Raw genomic sequence first — 22,552 nt, 5'->3', positions numbered from 1 at the left:
AGTCCAGAAATATGCCAAACAACAGCACGCCCCTCGGGGCTCCTCGAACGCCCGGCCACTTGAAATCGCGTACGGCTACGCAGGAGAGCGAAAGGTAAGGCCTCTCTCACGCCTCACTTCTGCTAGAGACTGAGCTTGAGAAAGAAAACGAAGACAACCTTTTCAATCAAACACAGGAATTGTAGCCTGGATATTTAAGGAGATAAGCCTATGAGGTGGGTTAGGTGTTTAGCAATTGGTGTCCTTACCCACTTAGTTTAAAACAGAAAGCCCTACATTTCCTTGAAGCTTTACCGGTAGTAAGTAGTTTGCTGGAACTGGTTGTTCCAACATATAAATGCTTTGTGTGTGTGGGCGTTTACGGCCCCTCCAAGATTTATGGCTGAACTGTTCTCAAAAATAGAATAGATTTCTTAATAGCTGCTTCTTTCACATTTATCATTGTATTCCCCCAAAACCACAGAACTGATGTTTTTCCATGAATGAAGTGAATGCTGAGAACCAGCTCTCATGTCCACGGATGGGGAAATAAAAAAAGGTTTATACTCCAAGGCAAACAGGGCATCCTCGTGACAAAGTCAAGACCATTACGGAAATCTACGACACATCAAACGCAATTTTGCAGTTCTAGCCCTGACCCAGCCAATCTTTCGAGACAGCCAATCACAAACAAGGCAGCTGTATTTGGAGTTCGGACAGCAAGCGCGAGCAGCCTGTCCACAGAACGGGGAAGTGACACGCAGCCAGCGTGCTGTCCTGTGGTGTGACCGCACAGGCAGCACAGGGACAAGCCTTTGTTATCCATTTTTTCCTTGAAAATGAAAAGTAGATGCACTTACATGGCTCTCTGGCAATGAACTGAGGTACAGTGTTGGGCAGAGGAGTACTGGGGTTTGGCGTCCCTACTAGTTTGTTCTTGGCCATCTTCGTGTTTGCCTTAGCAAACTCTAGTCGCAGTGTTTGCGGAATTTCAGGATCGAAGCGGATGCCCTTTGGAAATAAAGAACAAATGGAAGATGTTTTCATTTCCTTAGAGTCAAACCGGAATGGTGACAAAGTAAACACAGCAGTAAATCCTGGCCTATCTGAAAAAGAAAGAAAGTCAGCGAGAGCTCCCATTCTTGCTGCATGCACAAAGCACACGGCCGAGCAAGGCGTGTCCGGGAAGCCAGGGCCGCTTCGTTTACTTCATTTTTAGTTACATGGGTTTTCAAGTTTTTTTCATGGTGTTTCTTCTTGGACAAAAACTTTCAAATTCAAGTGTTAAATGCAGACCAGCAAATTATGCGCATACTCACAAATTTTCATTAATAGTTGCCAATAAGACTAAAAGGATTAGCAGTAAGCCCTGTGCAATACTAGAAAGTCTAACACCTGAAATGCAAAAGGCCCAGGTTTGACCTGTGTGACTTAAAACAATGACTTAACAGTGACTTAAAACAATGTAATTCTTCAATGCCTTCATTCTCATCACCTCCAGAAGGGTGATGCTCCCATCCCATCTAACTGGAGAGCTTTCAAAAATGATACATGTATCTGAATTACTAAGAAGACAGGAACTCAACCGTTTTAAGATTTCAATATAACAAGTATCATTTAATTCCAGTCAACTTATAAACTTGTATAAAATCTAAATGTCTTGACATGGTTAAGTCCTAATCTTAATTATAGCTGGCTTATTAGAGACACAGAGAAGCAACAGATTATAAGGGGCAGAGAGAGGACAGTCATTTCAATTACCCTTGAACCTTTTATTGCAGTTTACCTAAAACAAAAACATTCAATGATATAAATCACAAACACTATAAAATACAAGATTTAGGGCGAGATAAGTGAGTCTGTTTTGAAACCCTCTCAGCATTCAAGAATGCCTCCATTGCTAAGCATAACAAATCATCTCATAACATCTGTCCACTAACACGGATTCTGAACCTAAACCATAGCATCAGAAAGATATCCCAGGATGGTGTGAAAATGTGCATCCAAATTGCACTTAGGTCCCGTTAGTCTGGATATGTTCTGGAAAAGAAGTTCTGAAATGACTACTGCATCCTAAAAAACACGGGTAGGCCTGTGGGCCCCAAAGCCTCCACTCTTGTTCTTGATTAACTCGAAGAGAAACAAGAGCGATTCCCACCAGAAATTGGTAAGAATCGCTGACTCTGCCAATCAGGATGCACAGCCGACTTCACAGGATTCGCTCCAAAGATGGGAGGAAGAGCGTGTGACAGGACGGTAACCGCAGTAAGAGAATTAAGGTGGGGTGGGGTGGTGGAGGAATGACAGGTTCTGTGGGAGGTGCAAGAGCCACAGAGCCCTGGCCCACAGACATCCTGGAGGGGTGGGGTGGGCAGGAAGAAGGGGGCTCCACTGCACAGCCCTGACCAACAACCAGAAGTGAAAAGGGGGTGCCAGTTATATGAAACAGAAAAAGAAATTCTTCCTTTAACTGGTCTCAGTGTCTGTTTTAATTTGGGAAACCTTAATATTGTCTTGCCAAAAACATATTAAGGAAAAAGAACAGAGCGGAATGTGGAAGTAGCGTTTGCTTCCATTCACTCCACTCAAGAGCATTTTACTCCATCAAAGCCAATATCACAACAGAATAAATATTTCTAAATATGGACCTGAAGAGCTGTGGTCTCTGCTGGGAGGCAAGCGCAGTCCCTGTGTGTCATTTAAAGGTACGCTGGGGTAGGACTTGCATCTTCACACCACAATCGCTCAGCCACATGTAGTAACGACCTGCCATCAATGTCAGGGTGTCCTCACTGGTGCTCCACTCCACCAACCTTTTTGTGGAGAAGCAATTGCCTAAATCTGAACTCACGCCAACCTCAGCATGTTGCTAGGGCCACTAGAACACGAGAACATCCTGGGAGTGGTCAGTTGTCCTCAGGAACTTCTAGCCTCAGATCATGCGGCTGCACATCTGAATTCGATGCCTCGGCTTTTCCATGTGTCCACAGAGGCGCCACACAATGTGCTTGCGTCCTGCACACAACCTGGTCCTTCAACACACCGAAGGGAATCTCCCCCAATCCCCACCCACTCACCATACCCCTCCCTTCACATCTGAGCTAAAATACCACCACTACCGTGTTCCAAATCAAAGTTCCAGCTCCTTATTAAAAAAGCTAAGAAGTTAAAATGACCTAATTTGTTTGGCAGCCTATTCAGAGGCTGGAGGCTCAGAAGACAGGCCACATTCCTCTAACATCTTTAGCAGCAATACCATATTTGGTAATCAATATCCTGCTCAGCTTGGTTTCTATCCATAGGGATTAGCCAAGCCCAAAACATTTTAAATGCTCAAAGAGGATGAAGAGGAGGCCGAGGGTGTGGGGAGGGAGAACAGGGAAGTGAGGAAGAAAAGAAAAGAAAGAGAGAGAGATGAAAAAAGAGGGAGATAGATTAAGAGGGGGAGACATGAAAAAACGCCTTGTGCTTTTAGTTAAAAGCTAATAAGATTACTTTCTGGCCACAGTGACTTCGCATGAAATGCTGTCAGGATAAGGTGACCGCTAGGTCAAAGGGGAAACCTGTGCCTTTCAAAATCAACTTTTCACCAAACCCTTCTTCTAATGAACTGAAATTTTTCCATTTGTAAATGTTGTCTTATTTACCTGGTGAGCAGAAAGGACAGTTTCTGAATATCAGTACCATACCAATTTGAGAATAAGTAGTTACTTAGAAACAACCCAACCTGACTGGCCACAGGGCCAGTTAACAGTCTCGTCAAGGTGGCCTGAAACATTGTGGCCAAACATTGTAGCACAGTTCACTAGATCCTCGAAGACTGGGCCCCTCTGGGAGGGATAATGACACTGTTGACAAACACAGTATCCTAAGTAGTCTAGTCTAGTATATTGAAGAGTACACAAGAGCAGTTTCAAATCCATATGCTTATATATTATGGACTGAATGTTTGCGTCCTCCCATAATTCATAAGTTGAACCCCAATGCGATCATATTTGGAGGTGGGGCCTCTGGGAAGTAATTAGGTTCAGATGAGGTTATGAGGGTGGGGCGTCTATGATAGGATTAGTCCTCTTAGAATAAGAAGCCCAGGGATCTATTTCACCACGAACACATGCCACGGAAAGGCCACGTGAACACGGAGTGAGAAGGTGGTGGTCTGCAAGCCAAGAAGCGGGCCATTGCCAGATACCACATCTGCTGGCTACTTGATCTTGGACCTCCTAGCCTCCAGAACTAAGAAAACTGTCTGTTATTGAAGTCGCCCAGTACATGGCATTTTGTTACAGCAGCCGGAACTAAGATACGGTGCCATAGTTCCTAAAAATACCTCAGTATTCCGAAACTTCTGTGGTTCCACATAGGTGAATCTCCCCCCTTCTCCACCACCCCCGTCCCCAGACACCCCTTTCACCTTACTGCAGGTGACTCAACAGAAAAAACCAGCGTTATCTAACAACCTCTGTGATGCCTGGTGTATGTGACGACGAAAGCCGAATGATTCCACCTCAGAAGCTCCAGAGAACTGGAGGTCTGCGTTCACCCGCTACAACGCTCTCAGCTCGGAGTCAGTTACCGCATTCGGACTGTTGAAGGAATCGTTCAAAAACCTTTTCATTATTTACTTGTAAATAAAGCTTAAGAGTTATTTGTGAATAGGAAGGTTAAAAAAAGAATTTTCTATACTTATGGAGAGACTGGAACAGACCAGACATGAAGGAATCAGAGCCTCCTGGAAGAGAAGTTGGCTGGGCAGCCGCCCTGCTGGTCCTTCTTCTGTGGGAAGGGTGGCCGGAGGCCAATGTCTGGGCTCTGTGCTCTTACTCCCGTGATAATAGCTGACTCTTTAAGGGACAGATGCTGCCCAAAGTGACCACACATGTCTTTTTTTTTTTCGTTCTGAAGATTTCAACCTTGAGAGCAGACATCCAGAAAATAAAGGCAGCTGGAGCTGGGCCATGCTGATAGTCTTCACTAGAAAACATCTCTGAACTCCCGTCACTGAGGTCTTCAGAGTGTCCTGATGTCTGCTGGGATCTTGTTGATTTGGCATATCCTTCAGTTCTGTGGGCTACCAAGTATCCCAGTGTCCTCAGGGATGGTTCTACCATTCAAGTGAGTTTATCAATCCTGGACAATTAGTTTTAGGGACAATGAAAGCCTTCATTAGCAAAAAAACCCAAAATGAAATAGTAAAGAATGAAACAAGGCTATATGTATTTATTAAGGAATATGCCTATGGCAATGTTGTTTTAAAAAGATACGAAAAAAAGTTTAGTAGTCTTGGGGACTCGAGGGGAATGAGGGAGACTCTGTATGTGCGTGCACGTGTGAACACATTAGTGTACCTGTGCCAGCCCAGGCGTGTTTATAAGGTGACAACCATCCTGTTAACAGTGGAAACTCTGGTGGTGGTAGTGGAGGCAGAGGGACAGAGAGAACGTCAAGGGACACCTTGACTTCTGTTTAATTTTGTATTGTTAGAACTTTCTTCAAATGTATACAATTTATAAATTTATCATTTCTTAAAAAGTGGGAGAGAGGCAGAGTAAGGGACTTCCTGTGGCGTGCCAGCAGAGCCAGAGCAGAAGCAGGGGTAGCAGACGTGCAGACCTCCTGGCACAGAGTGTTCAACCAGCTACGTTGGTGTTTTCTGTTAGGTTCTAAAAACGTACTTTATTTTGAAATAATTTCAGACTTCTAAAAAGGTCATGGATGTAGTACAAAGAGTTCCTGTGTACCCTTTGCCCAGATTTCCCACACAAACTTTTATTTTCCCCTCCCTGAATGGTTTAAGAAGTTGAAAGTATGATACCCCTTTACCCTTTATAGTTTGTTTTCCTAAAAACAAGGGCATCTCTTTGTTTTCCTGATCCATGATCGACTCCAGAATCATACATAACACTCAGTTATCATCTCTTCAATCTCTTGAAATATTTTGCTCAGTCCTTGCTTTTTATGACCTTGACATTTTTGAAGAGTACAGTAGGCTATCTGTTTTGCAGAATGACCCTAAATTTGGGTTTATCTGACTTCTTGATTAGATTCAGGTTATGCCTTTTTGGCAGGAATAAGAGATTTGTGTCATTCTCAATGCATATCATGATGTCATTTGTGTCCCATTACTAGTGATAAGAACTTTGATCACGTGCCAAGTTTCTCACTGTGAGGTTACTAGTTTCCCCTTTTTAATGAATAAGTATTGCATAGGGAGATATTTTGAGGCTATATAAATATCTTGTTTCTCAATAAACTTTCACTCCCTAATTTTGCCATCTATTGATGATTCTTACCTAAAGCAATTATTACTAATGTGGCTGCCCAATGGTGATTTGCCAATCCCATCATTCCTTCTGTATTTATCTGTTTTCTCCTACAAGGAAAAACTTACCCTTCTGTTTCATTTACTCTTTATTCATTAATTTGTTTATTCATTCATTCATTCACACATCGGTAGTGACTCGTACCTTATTTTATTCCAGGATCTATAATTTACTACTATCCTCTGTTACGATTTGCCAAAGTTTGTATGTATACACACGCTTTCACATCCACGTCTACTTCGATATATTCAAAACACAAGTCTGAACTGATAGGTCCAGTTTGAATCCAAAAAGATTGGGTTAATCTTATCTTCCCTTTCTATATTTGTAACTCCTCCTGTGAATGTTAGTACTCTTACTATTGACTATACATTTACTTATTTGCTCAATACAGGAATGTACACTAAGTAGTTTCAGAAATGCTAAGCAATATTAACAACAAACAACAACAAACTAATGAACTAGAGTTCATTGTTTATTTATAGTTCCTTTTGTCTTTAGCTTGAAAGTATATAGCCAATATGTATATTCAAGAATTATTTGGCCCCGGCCAGTTTTGCTCAGTGGTTAGAGCGTCGGCCTGAGGTCCGGAGGGACCCGGGTTCTGTTCCCGCTAGGGGTGCGTGCCTCGGTTGCAGTTTGTCCCTGGCCCTGGTTGGTCATGCGGGTGGCAGCCACTCCATGTGTCCCTTTCACGTCGATGTTTCTCTCTCTCTCTCTCTCTCTCTCTCCCCTTCCCACTCTATCTGAACAAAAAGTGGAAAAATGTCCTCGGGTGAGGATAAAAACAATAATAATAATAATAAAAAGAATTATTTGAGTTAGTCTCCTTGCTATTCCCCGCCGCCCTCCTTCAGTGTGGTCATATTAGTCATTTGAAATAGTGAGATTCTTTTCTTTCTGTGTATACTCAGTTCAGGGTCCCTCTCCATCCCTGTCTTCACTTTATTTTCTATGTATGTATAGCAAGTAAAACAATTTTACCATTTAAAATGTTAAAGTGAATTCATCAATTCACTTTATCTTTGTTTACCCATTTATGAACAATTCTGTGTGTTGACTAAAAAGCTGAGGACCCAGGATTTTAACAGCACCCCCCTCACTTGCTGTGACTTACTGAGATACTGAACCTTTTGAAAGAAGATTCTAAATATCCAAAGGTTTACAATGTCATTTATTATACTTAGTTTAAAATTTTTCAATTTCTGATGAAAATATATGAAATGTTTAAAAAGGGGGGCAGTCAAGATAAACACTCTGTAAGCGAACTGCTAGGTGTGTGGCCTGAACTGGGGGGAGGGGCATTCTCAAGGCAGAGCTGTGCCTGAGGCGCAGCTTCTGGTGAGCCCTGGGCCCTATACAAGGTGACAACGTGGACGAATTCCCGTGTTTAAGAATACTATTCCATTTGGATAAGCCACATGACACCCGACTGGGAAGGAACACTCATTCCACTGTCAGCAGATGCTGCTCTCTTCTGGGGGCCAGCCACAAGTCTCCCTCTTCTTTTACAATGAAGGGCGTTTCCTATCAAACTTTCCTGGCCTTGTATACAGACCCTGTCCTGAAACAGTCACCCAGGGGATCTGAGGCACACCTATTGAACCAGATGAAACAATTTTTTTTTGTAGAATAAAGATAATAAAGTAGCAGCAACTTTGCAAGATTCAACTTAATAAGCTCAAAGAGTTTCCAGGTTGATTCTTTAAGCTTCTTACTGCCCCTCTCTCCATGCCCAATTCCAGATGAAAACCCACTTCTGCTTTCAGGGATCTGGTACATTCAGGAAATCCTGCTGCCTGGGCAACTGGCTACCCTGAAGGGGAGAAATGAATGATCTAAGTTATGGATATTTACCAATCATTCTGACTTTTTAACAGAATAAAAATATTTAGTACAGCTGGTCGGTTTGGCTCAGCGGTTAGAGCATTGACCTGCGGTACAGAGAGACGGGGGTTCGGTTCCCGCTAAGGGCACGTACCTCGGTTGCGGTTTGTTCCCGGCCCTGGTTGGTCGTGCGGGTGGCAGCCACTCCATGTGTCCCTTTCACGTTGATGTTTCTCTCTCTCTCCCTCCCTCCCTCCCACTCTATCTGAACAAAATATCAAAAAATGTCCTCGGGTGAGGATAAAAATAAATAAATAAATAAATAAATAAGTATTAAAAAAAAAATATATATATATATATAGTGCAATAAATCCCAATGTATGAAAATACATTTTCCTTTGTAATAATCTGTTCAGTTCTTCCTTAGCCTTGGGAATCTTCTAACCTTTACAGAGGAGGTCAATGAAACCCCCATCTTGCGTCCAGGAAATAATAGAAAACTGAAGACAGGAGCTCAAGTCAAGGTCAAACTTAGTACTGACCCCTTTCTGACCTTGTAATCCAACTTCAGTACCTGGATCTTGTCTTCTCTCCGGCTTCATACCACCCTCCTTATCTTTTTTGTTCTTAATCCTCACCTGAGGATATTTGCCCATTGATTTTTTTTTTTAAAGAGAGAGAAGGAGAGTGGGAGGGAGAGAGAGAAACATTTCCTCACATCAATTGGCTGCTTCCTGCATGACCTCAACCAGGGCTGGGGATAGAAACTGCAACCCAGGTACTCACCCTTGGCCAGAAATTGAACCCCAGACCTTTCGGTCTGAGGGCAAAAGCTCTAACCACTGAGCAGAACCAGCTAAGGCCACGCTCCTTAGCTTGGTTCGCAGCACTACACCCCAGACGCTCTGAGGACGGGCGTCTGACGTGCCTAGTCAAGGCTTGCCCCGCACAGACCCGGGCTGCTTCATAACCTCTCAGACTCAAAGCTCCACCCGGTGGTAGCTGATCTGCCAGGGGCCCACCGCCAGCCCATCACAGCACTGACCTACCCTGAGTTATAACTCATGTTTTTATTTCTCTTTTTCAAGGTAGTAATTATCATCCTACAAGGCAGAAGACATCAGATAGTATAGTGGGATTGGAGGTGGAATTGGTAAAGTGATTTCCTTCCAGATTAACAAAATCATCAAGCATTAAATATCCAAGTTAAACCAACACTGTTAGTTTCTATGTCCACCGGAAGAAAGAACTAATTCAGTTCTTAGGAGTGACTGAAAGAATGGGATATTTAGCTGATGGTGTGGGGGCTTTGCACAGCGTCCACTTCTAATGCACTGAGATCACTGCTTGGCTGGGCTTTAGTAAAGAGCTATGCAGCCTCTCAGCAACCCCTGCGCTGCTCCCCTATAGAGCGAACTGCTCCAACACCAGTCTCTCTGCTAGCTGACCAGAACAAGCTAATAAATAAGACAATCAAATAAAATAATAAAATAAATAAATAAAATTATTCTTATTACCTATTCTCATACAAGTTGTACTCAAAAGATTTCTAGTCATAATAGTGTGTGGGGGAAGATATGGGCAAGAGATTCAGAGGTTGGAGGTGGCCTAATTATACTATATAATACTACATTCAAAACACAAAATGCATTTGAGTCCTTATTAGCTAAGTGACTAAACAGTGAAGTCCATCTTATTCATGATTTATTAATTTACTTAATGTTGATTTAACTGAAAATGCAATGTTATTTAAAAATGTGCTGGAATATCATCTACTATTATAGGTATTTTTAATAATCTTGAAATGTTAGTCACATACCATAAAATTCCTCCTTTGTATGCAATTCAATAATTTTTTAGTATAGTAACAGAATTATGTAACCATCACCACTATATAGCTTTAGAACACTGTGTACACGTTTTTACGTGGACATGTGCTTTCAATTCTCTAGGAGTGGAATTGCTGGATCATATGGTAACTCTGTTAACTTTCTTTAAAAAAATTTTTTTTCGTTATTGATTTTAGAGAGAGACAAAGGGGGGGGGAGAGAGAGAGAGAGAGAAAGAAACATTGATTGGTCTCCTCCTGCATGCCCCCCACTGAGGATTTGGCCTACAACCTGGGCATGTGCCCTGACCAGAAATGTCTTGGTACATGGGTCAACACTCAACCACTGGGCCACACTGGCCAGGCTATGTTAACTATCTGAATGAACTTCAGAACTATTTTCTGAAGTGGCTATACCATTTCAATCCCGTCACCTGTGTATGAGGATCCCAATTATTCCCCATCTTGTCAACACTTGTTATTGCCTGTCTTTTTCACTTTAGCCACCTTAGTAGGTGTAAAGTGGTATCTCCTTGTGGTTTTGATTTGCATTTCTCAATGCTGTTACATTTTAAAACATTTTGTTAAAAAGGGCCAAGAATAAAAGCCTTCTATATTTCCAAATAGCATTTTGGTCACAAGGAAACAACCTGGGAACCACAAATCTTTCAACATAAAGGAATGAAGTTGAAAGAACTAACTTTTTACCTTTTAGAAGTTAAAAACACAAGTTAGAAATATAAACTGTTTTCTGAACATTATTGATAGGCATGTCATTCCCATCAGGAACTACGTAGGTAAATACATACTTTAGAGATAGTCTGAGGTCTCAGGAGACCAAACTATATTTACAATTTTCTGAGTACTGTCAGCTTTCTCTTCTATAGGCAGCATAAAACATTCCATCAAATTAGAAACAGACTCTAGGCAAGGTATATGCAGAAGTTTCCCCAGGAGTCTGCAAACAATTGTTACATTCAGTTGGAACCTTAAAATGACTCAATGCCATGCCACATCGAAACCTGAACCTGGGTAACCTAACTGTGACAGTGGAGTGGATGGGGCCCGCCCCAAGGCCCGCGTGGGGGAGAGAAGAGCTTGCTTGTTACGCATGTAAAGAGAGATGACGACTGAGGAACAGGAATGGGTCAGTGCTGCAATTTCAAAATTTCTCTCAACTCAATATTATTTCTAAAAATGAAGCAGTAGAAACTTGCTCCCATTTATAAACCATTTATGCCATTGTATCACAAGTGAAAACGTGGGATGCCCAAACAAACAAAAAACAACAAAAACTAAAACGATCTGTGAGTACATATGACCGCAGCGGGAGGCTGGCAGGGAACCAGGTTCTCTGATGCTAAGTAGTACAGGGTTATCTACATAAAGCATGAAATCCACAGTTTCATTACTGCATTTTTGGGACCTCCTGTTTTCAACCACAGGTACTGTCCTCACTGTCCCCCCCCCCCCCCCCCCGGGACATCTGAAAACGTGTGAGAGTTTCGGAGCTGTTACATGACGAAGGACCATACTGGCATTCAGTGGGCAGGCCAGGATGCTCAAGTTCTACAAAGAGCAGGACAGTCCTATACAGTGTCAGAATGATCGTCCAAAATGCCAATCGATTCCCCAACAGAGGTGAAGACATTAAAATCCAGAACAGTCAAGTAATCCAGCTCCGTTCGCGGTTATTTGGGAAAACGCAGAATTACATTTTCTGATTGCTGTGACTTGCGTGCGTACACATGACAGTTCTGTGAAGTTCATTATTTTACAAAGACTACATTATTTTCAGATCATAATAGAGGTCGTTGTTCAGTTTCCACTGTGCTGAAATTTAGGTAGACGTGGCTTCCAAAAAGGAACGAACAGGGAGGAGAAGAATCCGTCAGATGTAAACCGTATTTCATACTTTTCCTAAATAAGGACATCGCTTGCAGAAACATCAGGACTGTTAATACACAGCCCATGCTGCTGGGTCATTGCCCACTGAGAAACTATCAGACCAATTATGCCTTGTTCTTTTTTTTTTTTTTAATCCAACTACCTCAAAGTGCTTGCCCTGGCTTTACCTTAGAATGATCTATTTACTCACGGTCTTCCTTGTCTAAGCAGTCCTTTCAAAAGAATGTGCCCCTCTCCGTTGGGAATATATCCAGATTATACTTTAAGAAAGAGACCCCCGTCCAAGAGCCCTCTGTGGGTACATGGGGCAAAGGGACTGAGGCTGGGCTGGGAGTCCAGGGACGTCCCTTGCTCTGTTGCCTGATTAACAGTCTTCAGGAAGCACTAGGTTTCTCCAAGTCTTGTATCCCTTTATTTTTTTGTTGTTTTTTTAAATTTATTTATTTTTAAAATTTTATTTTTGTTACAGATGTTTCTCCTTTTTTACCCTCCCTTTGTTTTTCTTTTTTTTTTTTTTTATCCTCACCTGAGGACATTTTTCCATTTTTTGTTCAGATAGAGTGGGAGGGAGAGAGAGGAAGAGAGAGAGAGAGAGAGGAAGAGAGAGAGAGAGAGAGAGAGAGAGAGAGAGAGAGAGAGAGAAACATCGACATGAAAGGGACACATCGAGTGGTTGCCACCCACACAACCCAGCCAGGCCGGGACAAACTGCAACCGAGGCACGTGCCCTTAGCAGGAACTGAACCAGGGTCTCTCTGGACCGCAGGCCGACACTCTAACCACTGAGCCAAACTGGCCAGGGCCCTTTGTTTTTCTTGTATCCCTTTGTTTTTAGCCCTTTAAAAAAAAAAAAAAAACAAAAGTATAATTTTGTTCCTAAACCAGATGTTCCAGAAAGCATAATGAAACTGTATCCTGCCCTGAACGTTTTACTGACAGAAATGCACATCCTTGTCTAGCCTAGAATGTCTCCCGAGGTGCATCCTTGACTTCAATCCTATGAAGTTTCTCCTCTGATAATATTTTGCAACAAGCTCACATCTCTGAGTGTGTAATAGAGTCAGCTTGGCCACAGTCGAGACACGTGTTATCATCTCCCGCTAGCAATCTTGGGCCTGGAATAAAAGAATTTTAATAATATTTCCTAGTGACTACGCCACTTTCTAAAATAGTTTAAACTCTGGCTTCACTTCTACTTGTGTGAACAAACATTAGCGTTCAAACTGACACCCTCTCACCACCAAGCCAGACTCCTCTGGTGAAACCTTCAAAGTGATTAAGATGCCTGCCTCAACAACCAAATGAAGAAAACCTTGTTTTTTCTCCCCAAATCCAGAAGGCCCAGGGAAACAATGGAGATGGTGTGGGTGGATCCCCTCCCACTTACTGATGAAGACAGCAAGAAATTTGGTTCCCATCACCTGTAGTTAATTATAGTGACGATTACAAAAAAGACACCCCAACTCAAGGTCACAACTAATTCTGATTGGAAGCTGTCCCCAAATAAGAGGCTTGAGTTGTGGCAATTACAGGTGTGGGCTTTGGAGTCTGTCCACATTCCAATCTACCTCCATTGTTCATCTTGGACATGTTTTTAACCTTTCTCTGCCTCCGTATCCTCAGCGATAAGCTAGAAATGATAACAGTCCGTACCTCATAGGGTTCACTGTCAGAAAAAAACGAGCTCCTCCTGTAATGGTTAGATTGAGGTCGGCATGTGATAACTGCCCCGGGGCCCGGTGCTCATCAGCAGAGGTGCTGCTTCCTAAACATACACTGATAGGGGTTTTTCTCCTTTGGACGTTCTGGAAAGGTGCTTCTACCACGTGTGAAAAAGAAGGATGAGAGTCCTCTGCTCTGAGAACCCCCGGGTGGAGTGCCCGCAGGACACCCGAGCTGCTGTCCGAGCTGTGCTGTGCAGTGTCAGGGAACCCTCTTATTCCAGCTGGTTGCACGTCCCCCCAGGGAGCTGGTGTGCATCCTGCTTCTCTCACCCCTTCTGTTGATCTGCAATCTGAGCAGGGGGACTGGTTGGGAACCGCAGAGACTGGCTGGGTACTGCAGAGACTGGCTGGGTACTGCAGAGACTGGCTGGGAACTGCAGAGACTGGTTTCACTTCGTGGGAGAACTAGGGAGAAGTACTTCAGCGGTATCTGGGTCTTCATTTGACTTGACCATCTGCCCCAGCTAAATTTATTTCTTTTCACCTACAGCATACTTTTTCGTTAGCCAGCCACCCCCTGTGTACACAACCATGCCCTAGGAGAATCTGCTTTGTATAGGACGACTATAAAGTCCTGACAGGGGCTTTGAAGCAGCTATAAACTCAATCTTTAACATGTCAACGGGATCGGAGTCAAGCAGAGTTTATTTTCCAAAGGGCTGTGAAGGCATGATTACTTGAACTTCTGCCGCCATGCTCTCAAACTGTCCCGAGGAGGATGATAGGAAGACCTGGGTCCTGACGATGTTAGGAAGGGGACGGGACGTCTCCACTTCAAGTATGGTTAGTTACCCATCAAAGCAAAGTTTCACAGCGATACTTCGAAATAGATACTATTATGTGTACAGAAAAGGCCAGGGTGCAGATGGCATTCTTTCACTCAGGAATCCTAATATTCACATTTTCACTCTGAAGACTTGGAAGGTAAACAGGGGTCGACAGTTCTGGTAGGGACAAAGGCGTCGCTTGGAATCCTTAACACACGAATACCAAAGGTGGCTGGCGCTGCCAGCAGTCCCTGTCATTACAGAGTCCTCAGGCCTCCTCTCGTGTCTCATTACTGGACAATGAATGTACCCCGAAGTACCCCCTTCGCAGGGGGAGAGGGAGCAGCTGCATGGCTGCCTTTTACTCCTGCCACCTGCTGCACAAAGGCACGCACACAAATGGCTCTCACAATGAAAGCTCAGAAGGAAGTAGCTCCTCGGCAATCGTTTTCATTCAGTGCAGTTTTTGACCTTGAGAAGATCTTTGGGTGAAATGGGACAAACCTACAAAACAACTTTTGATGTTCCACAGCTGCTTAATGTTGACCCATGACATTCTCGTGTGATGTCTGTCCCTCCACTGGGCACCAGCGAAACCTCAGACTTTTGCTAGCTAACTTCACTTACTTGGGAAATCAACAAAGAAAGAGGGTCTGTCACAACCAAGCATGTCCCCGAACTTGTCCAGAGCCTTGCAGCTTCCCAGCAGCCCTTTCGGAGACTGAACTGACAGCCTAGCGAAATGCTGACTAGAAACCACGTTCTGTCCATGTGAACATGTGGAAAATTTCTAGGCTATGTGGTTCAGCTCTTTTGTCAAGTTCAGATTATGGGTTTAAATCAACTAGATTGGCACTGAGAAAAAAGAAAACTAAACAACTAACCAAAGAAATCACAATTCTACTTTTATTAATTTTATTAATTCTATATTACTAAATCAGGCCAGTCTAGCAAATATACATCTTTAGTTGCATAGCATATCTGATGAAAAGGCAAGGCTGTTTATTATCAATTACAACAATAAAAATCATAAATCTCTTTAGTGATGCAAAATTGAGAACATCACTTTCATTCATGAAGGCCACCCATGTGCTCAGACAGCAATGTACAAAACTCAAGTTTAAACTGGGAAGGAAGGCGTTTCTATATGCAGTAGCTCATTCATAGATGACAATATAAGTCCTTTAAAAATAAAAGGGTCACTGATAATTGAAATTTAAGTTTCAAGGATGGTGTTGGCACTTCAAGGACAAGGCTAATTATACATAATTACACACTAATCTTCTAATTATTGAAAATAAGGAGACTGACCTACTTCTTTATTCAACACACATTAGGTGTAAGCCAGGCAAAATAAGACAAGGGAGGTACATATATGTGAAATCACAAAATGAACTCTGAGATATGTTGAATGATTGACACAGTGCAATATAAAGTCTCAGTTATAAAACCAAGCATTTTTGTGTACACGTAGAAAAGCATATGAAGACTAAGTCCCACTTGTGAAGTAGACAGGCTAAGAAAGTACATTTAACACACTCTTCTCTTTTAGCTCTTAGTGTGTTAGGTCATTTGAGGACCCCTCTTAACTTTCTGTATGTGCTTCAAGAATCCTTTTGCAAAGTTTACTTGGAGTCTTTATCAGTGACTGATGTAGAAGAGAAAAAGATATGAGGAGTAGAGAGGAGAGGAAACACAGTGTTAATATAAACAGATGCTACAACTGAAAAAAGACAGTTGCCTAAACTTTCCAAGACCATTTTGGAAAGATTTCCATTTACAGACCAGACACAGCCCACAATAAGCCTCCAAATATATTTTAACAGCCTGTTTCTGCCTTTCAGTTCTTCAGCATTGAATGCTCCTCCTCCCAGCAGAATCCAGAGGAATCTCCCACACTTGTGTGTGCGTAATCAAGTCTAGGTAATCTTAATGTCAGATCTTAATGTTAAAGCTAGTCTTAAGTTAAATGCCAAGAGGAAGTAAAAAAAAGTCTATTGTAGTTATTGATTTTTAACATGCATAACAGGATAATGGCAATTCTTTAGAAAAAGGCTGCATTACATTTAAAAAATTAAAAATATTTTTAGAAGTCAATGGCTTTATGTCCTCAACTTCACTGAGTAGAAAAATGAGTGCCAAATACACCAAGACGTAATTTTTTTGGTCCTCAAAGTCATTTATTAACATCACTACAGATAAATCAACCCATGGACAGGAACCCTGCTCTCTGATGAATGCATTAAACATGTAGAAATAAGGAGAGGGTAGCATTTGTTCCTTAAACCCACTTTAAAAAAACTGTAGCACAGACTGTCAAATGGCTAGCAAGCTCTTTCCAAACAACAATTTGGGGCTTAGATACAAGTTATTTGAAAAGAATGTAAACAGTGATGTTTAAACTTTGGAAGTTCACTACAAAGTACTTCCTGTGCTTCACAAGGAGCCAAAACAAAGTGAGTCCAAACAGATCTCACCTCTGAGCAACTTCAATCCGTATCCTTCCTCCACTCGAACACATCACCTCCAGGCCACTTAGAAGGCTGGGGCTGCATTTCTCCCTCTCTACAAACCAGCTTGTTTAGACAATAAAGTCTAAGGAATCTCACTGGCTGATATATAAAATAGTTTATACAGAATGGATGCAGAAGCCTCTGGTTTTAAATTGATTCCATTGAAATCTAAATGGAGAAAGACAGGTGTACGGTTAGTTTGATAGAATAAAAGAGATGCAGGTGTGTTTGCTGGGCTTACACTATTTTGAAGGTTTGAGACTATTAAGGACATTTATAACTTTGTTTCCCTGAAAAAGCTCCAAGGAAGAACAGATTGAATCAATTTACCATTAATTAAAATACAAATCAATATTTAGAAGTACTCTGAACCCAGTGGAATTGGGGAGTCCCTATATTTATACATACAATCAGTCTGTAGGAAAGGGGATTTAGGAATAAAAACCAGTCCTTTGTGAAAGTCATTATCACCATCAATTATCAGAATGTTTACAATTTACTGATTGTTAATAGCTTTAAAAATATAAATTTTATTAATTTGATCTTCTTAACCTTTGAGATATTATCAATAGGAGGAAAATTGAGGCTCAGAGAAGAGCCTCAAATCATTAAGTGGCACTCACCACCTGCACCAGCATGAACGGACCCAGAGGGCATTATGCTAAGTGAAATCAGTCAGCCAGAGAAAGACACATACCATATGATTTCACTGATATGTGAAATCTAAAGAACAACAACAACAACAAAATGGAAACAAACTCAATCGATACAGAGAACAGACTGATGGGTGCCAGAGGGGAAGACATTTTGGGGACTAGGTGAAAAGGGTGAAGAGATTAAGAAGTACAAGTGGTAGTCATGAAATAGTCATGGGAATGTCAAGGTCAGCATAGGGAATATAGTTAATAGTATTGTAATAATGATATATGGTGTCAGATAGGTAAGAGATTTATCGAGATGATCACTTAGTAACTTATATAATGTCTAATCACTGGGTTGTATATCTGAAACTAATATAATATTGTATGTCAACTGTAATTGAAAAATAAAAAAATTTTTTTTTTAAAAGTTCAAATTGGTAATTAAAAAAAATCACCAAATGTAAAGTACAACATAGAGAATATAGTCAACAGCATTGTAATAACTATGTATAGCGCCAGGTGGGTAGTAGACGTATCGGAGGGAACACTTTGTAAGGTATATGATTGTCTAACTACTACTCTGTACCTTTGACTCTAATACAAAGTAATACTGAATGTAAACTGTAATTGAAAAATAATTTTGCCCTGGCCGGTTTGGCTCAGCGGTTAGAGCGTTGGCCTGCGGTCCAGAGAGACCCGGGTTCGGTTCCCGCTAAGGGCACGTACCTCGGTTGCAGTTTGTCCCCGGCCCTGGTTGGTCGTGTGGGTGGCAGCCACTCGATGTGTCCCTTTCACATCGATGTTTCTCTCTCTCTCTCGTCCTCTCTCTCTCTCCCACTCTATCTGAACAAAAAATGGAAAAATGTCCTCGGGTGAGGATAAAAAAAAAAAAGAAAAATAATTTTTTAAATCCTCAACCGAGGATATGTTTATTGATGTTAAGGAGGGGAGAGATAATGATGTGAGAAACATCGATTAGTTGCCTCCCATATACGCCCCACCCAGGGATGGAACCTGCAACTTAGATACAGGAGTATGTGCCCTGACAGGGAATTGAACCTTCAACATTTGGTGTATAGGATGATGCTCCAACCAACTGGCTGGGGCAAAAATTTTAAAAAAATTATTTTTTTTATCCTCACCAGAACACATTTTTCCATTTTTTGTTCAGATAAAGTGGGAGGGGGAGAGAGAGAGAGAGAGAGAGAGAGAAACATCGACATGAAAGAGACACATGGGGTGGCTGCCACCCACATGACCTACCAGGGCTGGGCACAAACTGCAACCGAGGTACGCGCCCTTAGCGGGAACCGAACCGGGGTCTCTCTGGACCGCAGGCCGACGCTCTAACTGCTGAGCCAAACTGGCCAGGGCAAAAAATAAAAATTTTTTTATATGGAAAGAAGCCCTGGCTGGTGTGGGTCAGTGGTTAGAGCATTGGCCCATGTTCCAGTGGGTTGAGGGTTCAGTTCCTGGTCAAGTGAGCAGGAGGCAACCAATTGATGTGTCTCTCTCAAACTGATGTGGCTCCCTCTCTTTCCCTCTCCTCCCCCTTTCTACTCTCTCTAAATATATATATATATATCCTCAGGTGAGGATTAACAACAACAAAACAGTTAAAAAGAAAATCTGAAAAAGTTATCAATATTTACAGTGTTAATGAGAAGATAATTCACAAGAGAAAATACAAATAGCCAATAAACATAAAATGTTTGTAATAAAATGAATGTGAATTAAATCAATGAAAAAAGTCAGTAAGTGACAGAACTTAGATTTGAACTTGGGCAGACTGACTAACACCTTTATTACACTGCCTTTGATCAGAAAGCCCTGAGACACATTTTCCTTGCTCTCCTCTTGGCCTCAATTTAGAGATTTAGAATCTTTTCACAGGTACAAACTCACTAACACTTAATGTTATGCACAAATATATAAAACCACCCTAATACACTGTGTGTGTGTGTATTTTTTTAAACCCTCACCTGAGGATATTTTTCCGCTTATCTTCAAATAGAGTGGGAGGGAGGGAGGGAGGAAAGGAGAGAGAGAGAGAGAGAGAGAAAGAGAGAGAGAGAGAGAGACACACATCAATGTGAGAAAGACACATTGATTGGTTGCCTCCCTCATGATCCTGACCCGGGCCAGGGACCAAACCACAACCGAGGTACATGTCCTTGACCGGAATCGAACTGCGACTCTTTGGTTTGCGGCTGACGTTCTAACCTTTGAGCCAAACTGGCCAGAGCATACAAGTATATTTTTTAACATCAGTGAATTGAAAATCATTTTTAGGATTATATTAAGATATGTTTTTAGAGTTTGGTGAACACCACTACAGACAAAAACCAAGAAGTCAGTGTCAAGTGTTGGAAAAGTCAACATCTTTCTACTGCAGTTCCCTAGGACGTCCCTAACCCTAGAAGCCTTTCCTCCATTCGCTTTGTCATTTGTTTACTTAGCATTCTAAGATGTGTAAACAGCCAGATTCTCGTTCATGACCTAGTCGACTTTTTCATGACCTCCAACCCTGAACAGTCATTTCTGCCTTCTATTTAATGCCCCTTTATGTGCCTTCTAACTGAATACCAACATTCTAGGAAAAGTTATACTATAATATTGTGTGAATTCTTATTTTTATTCTGATTTCTGAAAGTAAAGAAATAATTTTGCCTGTTTTTTTGCTCCTTTGTTATGAAATTTCTGCTTGAGAGCGTAATGGGAATGCCCTTTCTCTTAAATTTACTTCCATTTCCCATAATATATTTCCAAATTTCCTGTAAGTTCTGTGTATTTATTCATCCATCAATTTTTGTCCTTTTTTACTTTAAAGGACAAAAATTAATTGAAATGATTACAAGAGAACCATTGGTTATGAGTTTTCACCAGAAATTTTCTAGCCAACTACATTTTCTGGGAAAATTATGTGGACCCTTTGATTTAAAACATTAATCTTTAAAACTAACTTGCCCCACAATAGCTAGAAAACAAACCTATATCCTTTATGCACTGTCCAGGTTATTCAAGGTACCACTTAATTTTTCAAAATGTTCTCTAGAAAAGTTTATCACTACGTTTTTTTTATTTTTTTATCTTCACCCGAGAACATTTTTTGCATTTTTATCTTCAGATAGAGCGGGAGGGAGAGAGGGGGTAAGAGACAGAGAGAAACATCGCTGTGAGAGAGACCCCATCAAGTGGTTGCCATCCACACGACCCCATCCAGGGCTGGGGACAAACTGCAACGTGCCCTTAGCGGGAACGGAACCTGGGACTCGCTGGTCTGCGGGCCACGCTCTAACTGCTGAGCCAAACTGGCCAGGGCAAGCTTATTACTACATTTTTAGAGGATGAATTTTAGTCTTAAAAATATGTTTCATGGTTTACATTCTATACATATTAGCCTATTAAGGCAAATTTTTAAGATGTTAGACTAGTCAAATCATGTTCACCAGAACTGTTTTATTTCTTATTCCCCTTCTCCCATATTTACAATGCATTAGATATATTTTTTATATTATAGAAGCATTTATTCTATTTCTTCTTCCGTACATTTTTACATATTAAAAAAATCCTTGACTATTTGTGGTTCTCTCATTTAAAGTTATTTTATGTTTGCATGTAATATTTACTAAATGTCTATTAAAACAAGAAACGTTTACATTTAAGTATGAATTAAGAAAAAGTCTCATATTGTATACACTTGTAACAAAATAAAAGTACAATAATTAACATATGTCCTTTCAAAATACCCTATTCCACTTTAAGGGGGATATGTCCTACCCTCACTCCCCAAGACTTTAAAATGTTCTCATTCATTCCAATTACAGAGTAAGACAGAGAGTTTCAGCTTTGTGGACCAAAAAGTTCAAATCCAAGTAGATAGTCAGAAACATCAAGCCAGCGTGGGAGACAGCTCTCTAGCCCCTAGTCATAATGATGGTGTGACCCTTCAGTAAGAAGTGAGAGTGGTTTTACAACCAAGGCCAGGACTCCAGGGGCGCCGCCCAGCCACCAGCAGCATCCAGGGCCGAGCGCACAGATCTCTGCTTTTAAGAGCTGGCTTGGCTTCTTAGCAAAAGGAATTCTAGCAAATACCTCATTCTTTGTACTTCATGTTCCACAAACACTAACTACACTTTCAACTTGCATTTACAATAGGGGCAAACAGATTCTCAGCATTTCTGAAATACCTGAAGAACCATGGAGAAAGGACAAGGTCAATTTGAGATATTGGTTTAAAAAGAGAATCTAGGGAAGTTGAAACAAGTAGATCGTCAAAAAAGGCACAATGCAAAGTCTGGGGGCCATTTCATCGCCATGTAATATCTGATGCACTACTGTACCTAGAAGAGCTGGGCGAACTTGAGGTTTCCGCATATTGTCACTGGAATACACACCGGTGTATGGGTGAGAACTTGTTCCTCCTGCCCATTTCCTTGGGGGAAGGATGAGGCTAACACTTCTGGTTACTTTCCCTTCTCCAAACATCCTTAGGATTTCTTTTACTAGCATTGTATCTTACGGTTTCCTATGTGAATGCTTAACAGATTTAAATAACCTACTTTACTTAAGGCGAAGACACTAATTAGGAATTTAGCAAATACCTCATATTCACCCTCACTTTTTTTTTTTTTCCAAGAAACGTTCAAATTATGTGCTGCCCCATTCCTAGGGAGCTTTTATAACAACCCCAAAATGCAAGACCATCGTAAAGAAAGCAGAGCACAGGAAAAAATAAAATAAAATAAACCAAAAAAAGAAAAAGCCTATTTTAAGCCAGACGGACTGTGCGTCGAGCCCCAAAGTGCATCAGTCGTTGAGAAAGAGTCCAGCAGCCTGCTCCATGGGCCTCCGTGCTCACACAGGCACAGTCCCCAACCCGGTGACGTCAAAGGGCTGCCTTAAAACTCTGCAAGTCAAGAGCAAGCAGTTATAAACAGATTTAACAGATAAACACTAGATCAGACTCATGATCTCATCTGGCAGCCCTGAATATTTCCCATCCAAAAGTCCCAGCTGGGATCACACTAATTAGGCCTCTT

At 41.5% G+C, this 22,552-nt stretch overlaps 1 protein-coding gene across 2 annotated transcripts in view; it reads right to left on the bottom strand.

The window, feature by feature from the left end:
• Window positions 1–22,552, bottom strand: part of RBPMS (RNA binding protein, mRNA processing factor) — a 181,603-nt gene that overhangs the window by 68,165 nt on the left and 90,886 nt on the right. For both annotated transcript variants that reach the window (XR_004958136.1, XM_036250290.1), the window contains exon 5: window positions 840–990. Coding sequence is in view for 1 of the 2 variants with exons in the window: in XM_036250290.1 (XP_036106183.1) it covers window positions 840–990 (151 nt within the window). In the remaining variant the exon portion in view is untranslated. The remainder of the gene's footprint in view (window positions 1–839; window positions 991–22,552) is intronic.

The sequence above is a fragment of the Molossus molossus genome, unplaced genomic scaffold (genome assembly GCF_014108415.1).
Source record: "Molossus molossus isolate mMolMol1 unplaced genomic scaffold, mMolMol1.p scaffold_m16_p_9, whole genome shotgun sequence".
Classification (NCBI taxonomy): domain Eukaryota; kingdom Metazoa; phylum Chordata; class Mammalia; order Chiroptera; family Molossidae; genus Molossus; species Molossus molossus.
This window is presented reverse-complemented; position numbering and strand designations above follow the sequence as displayed.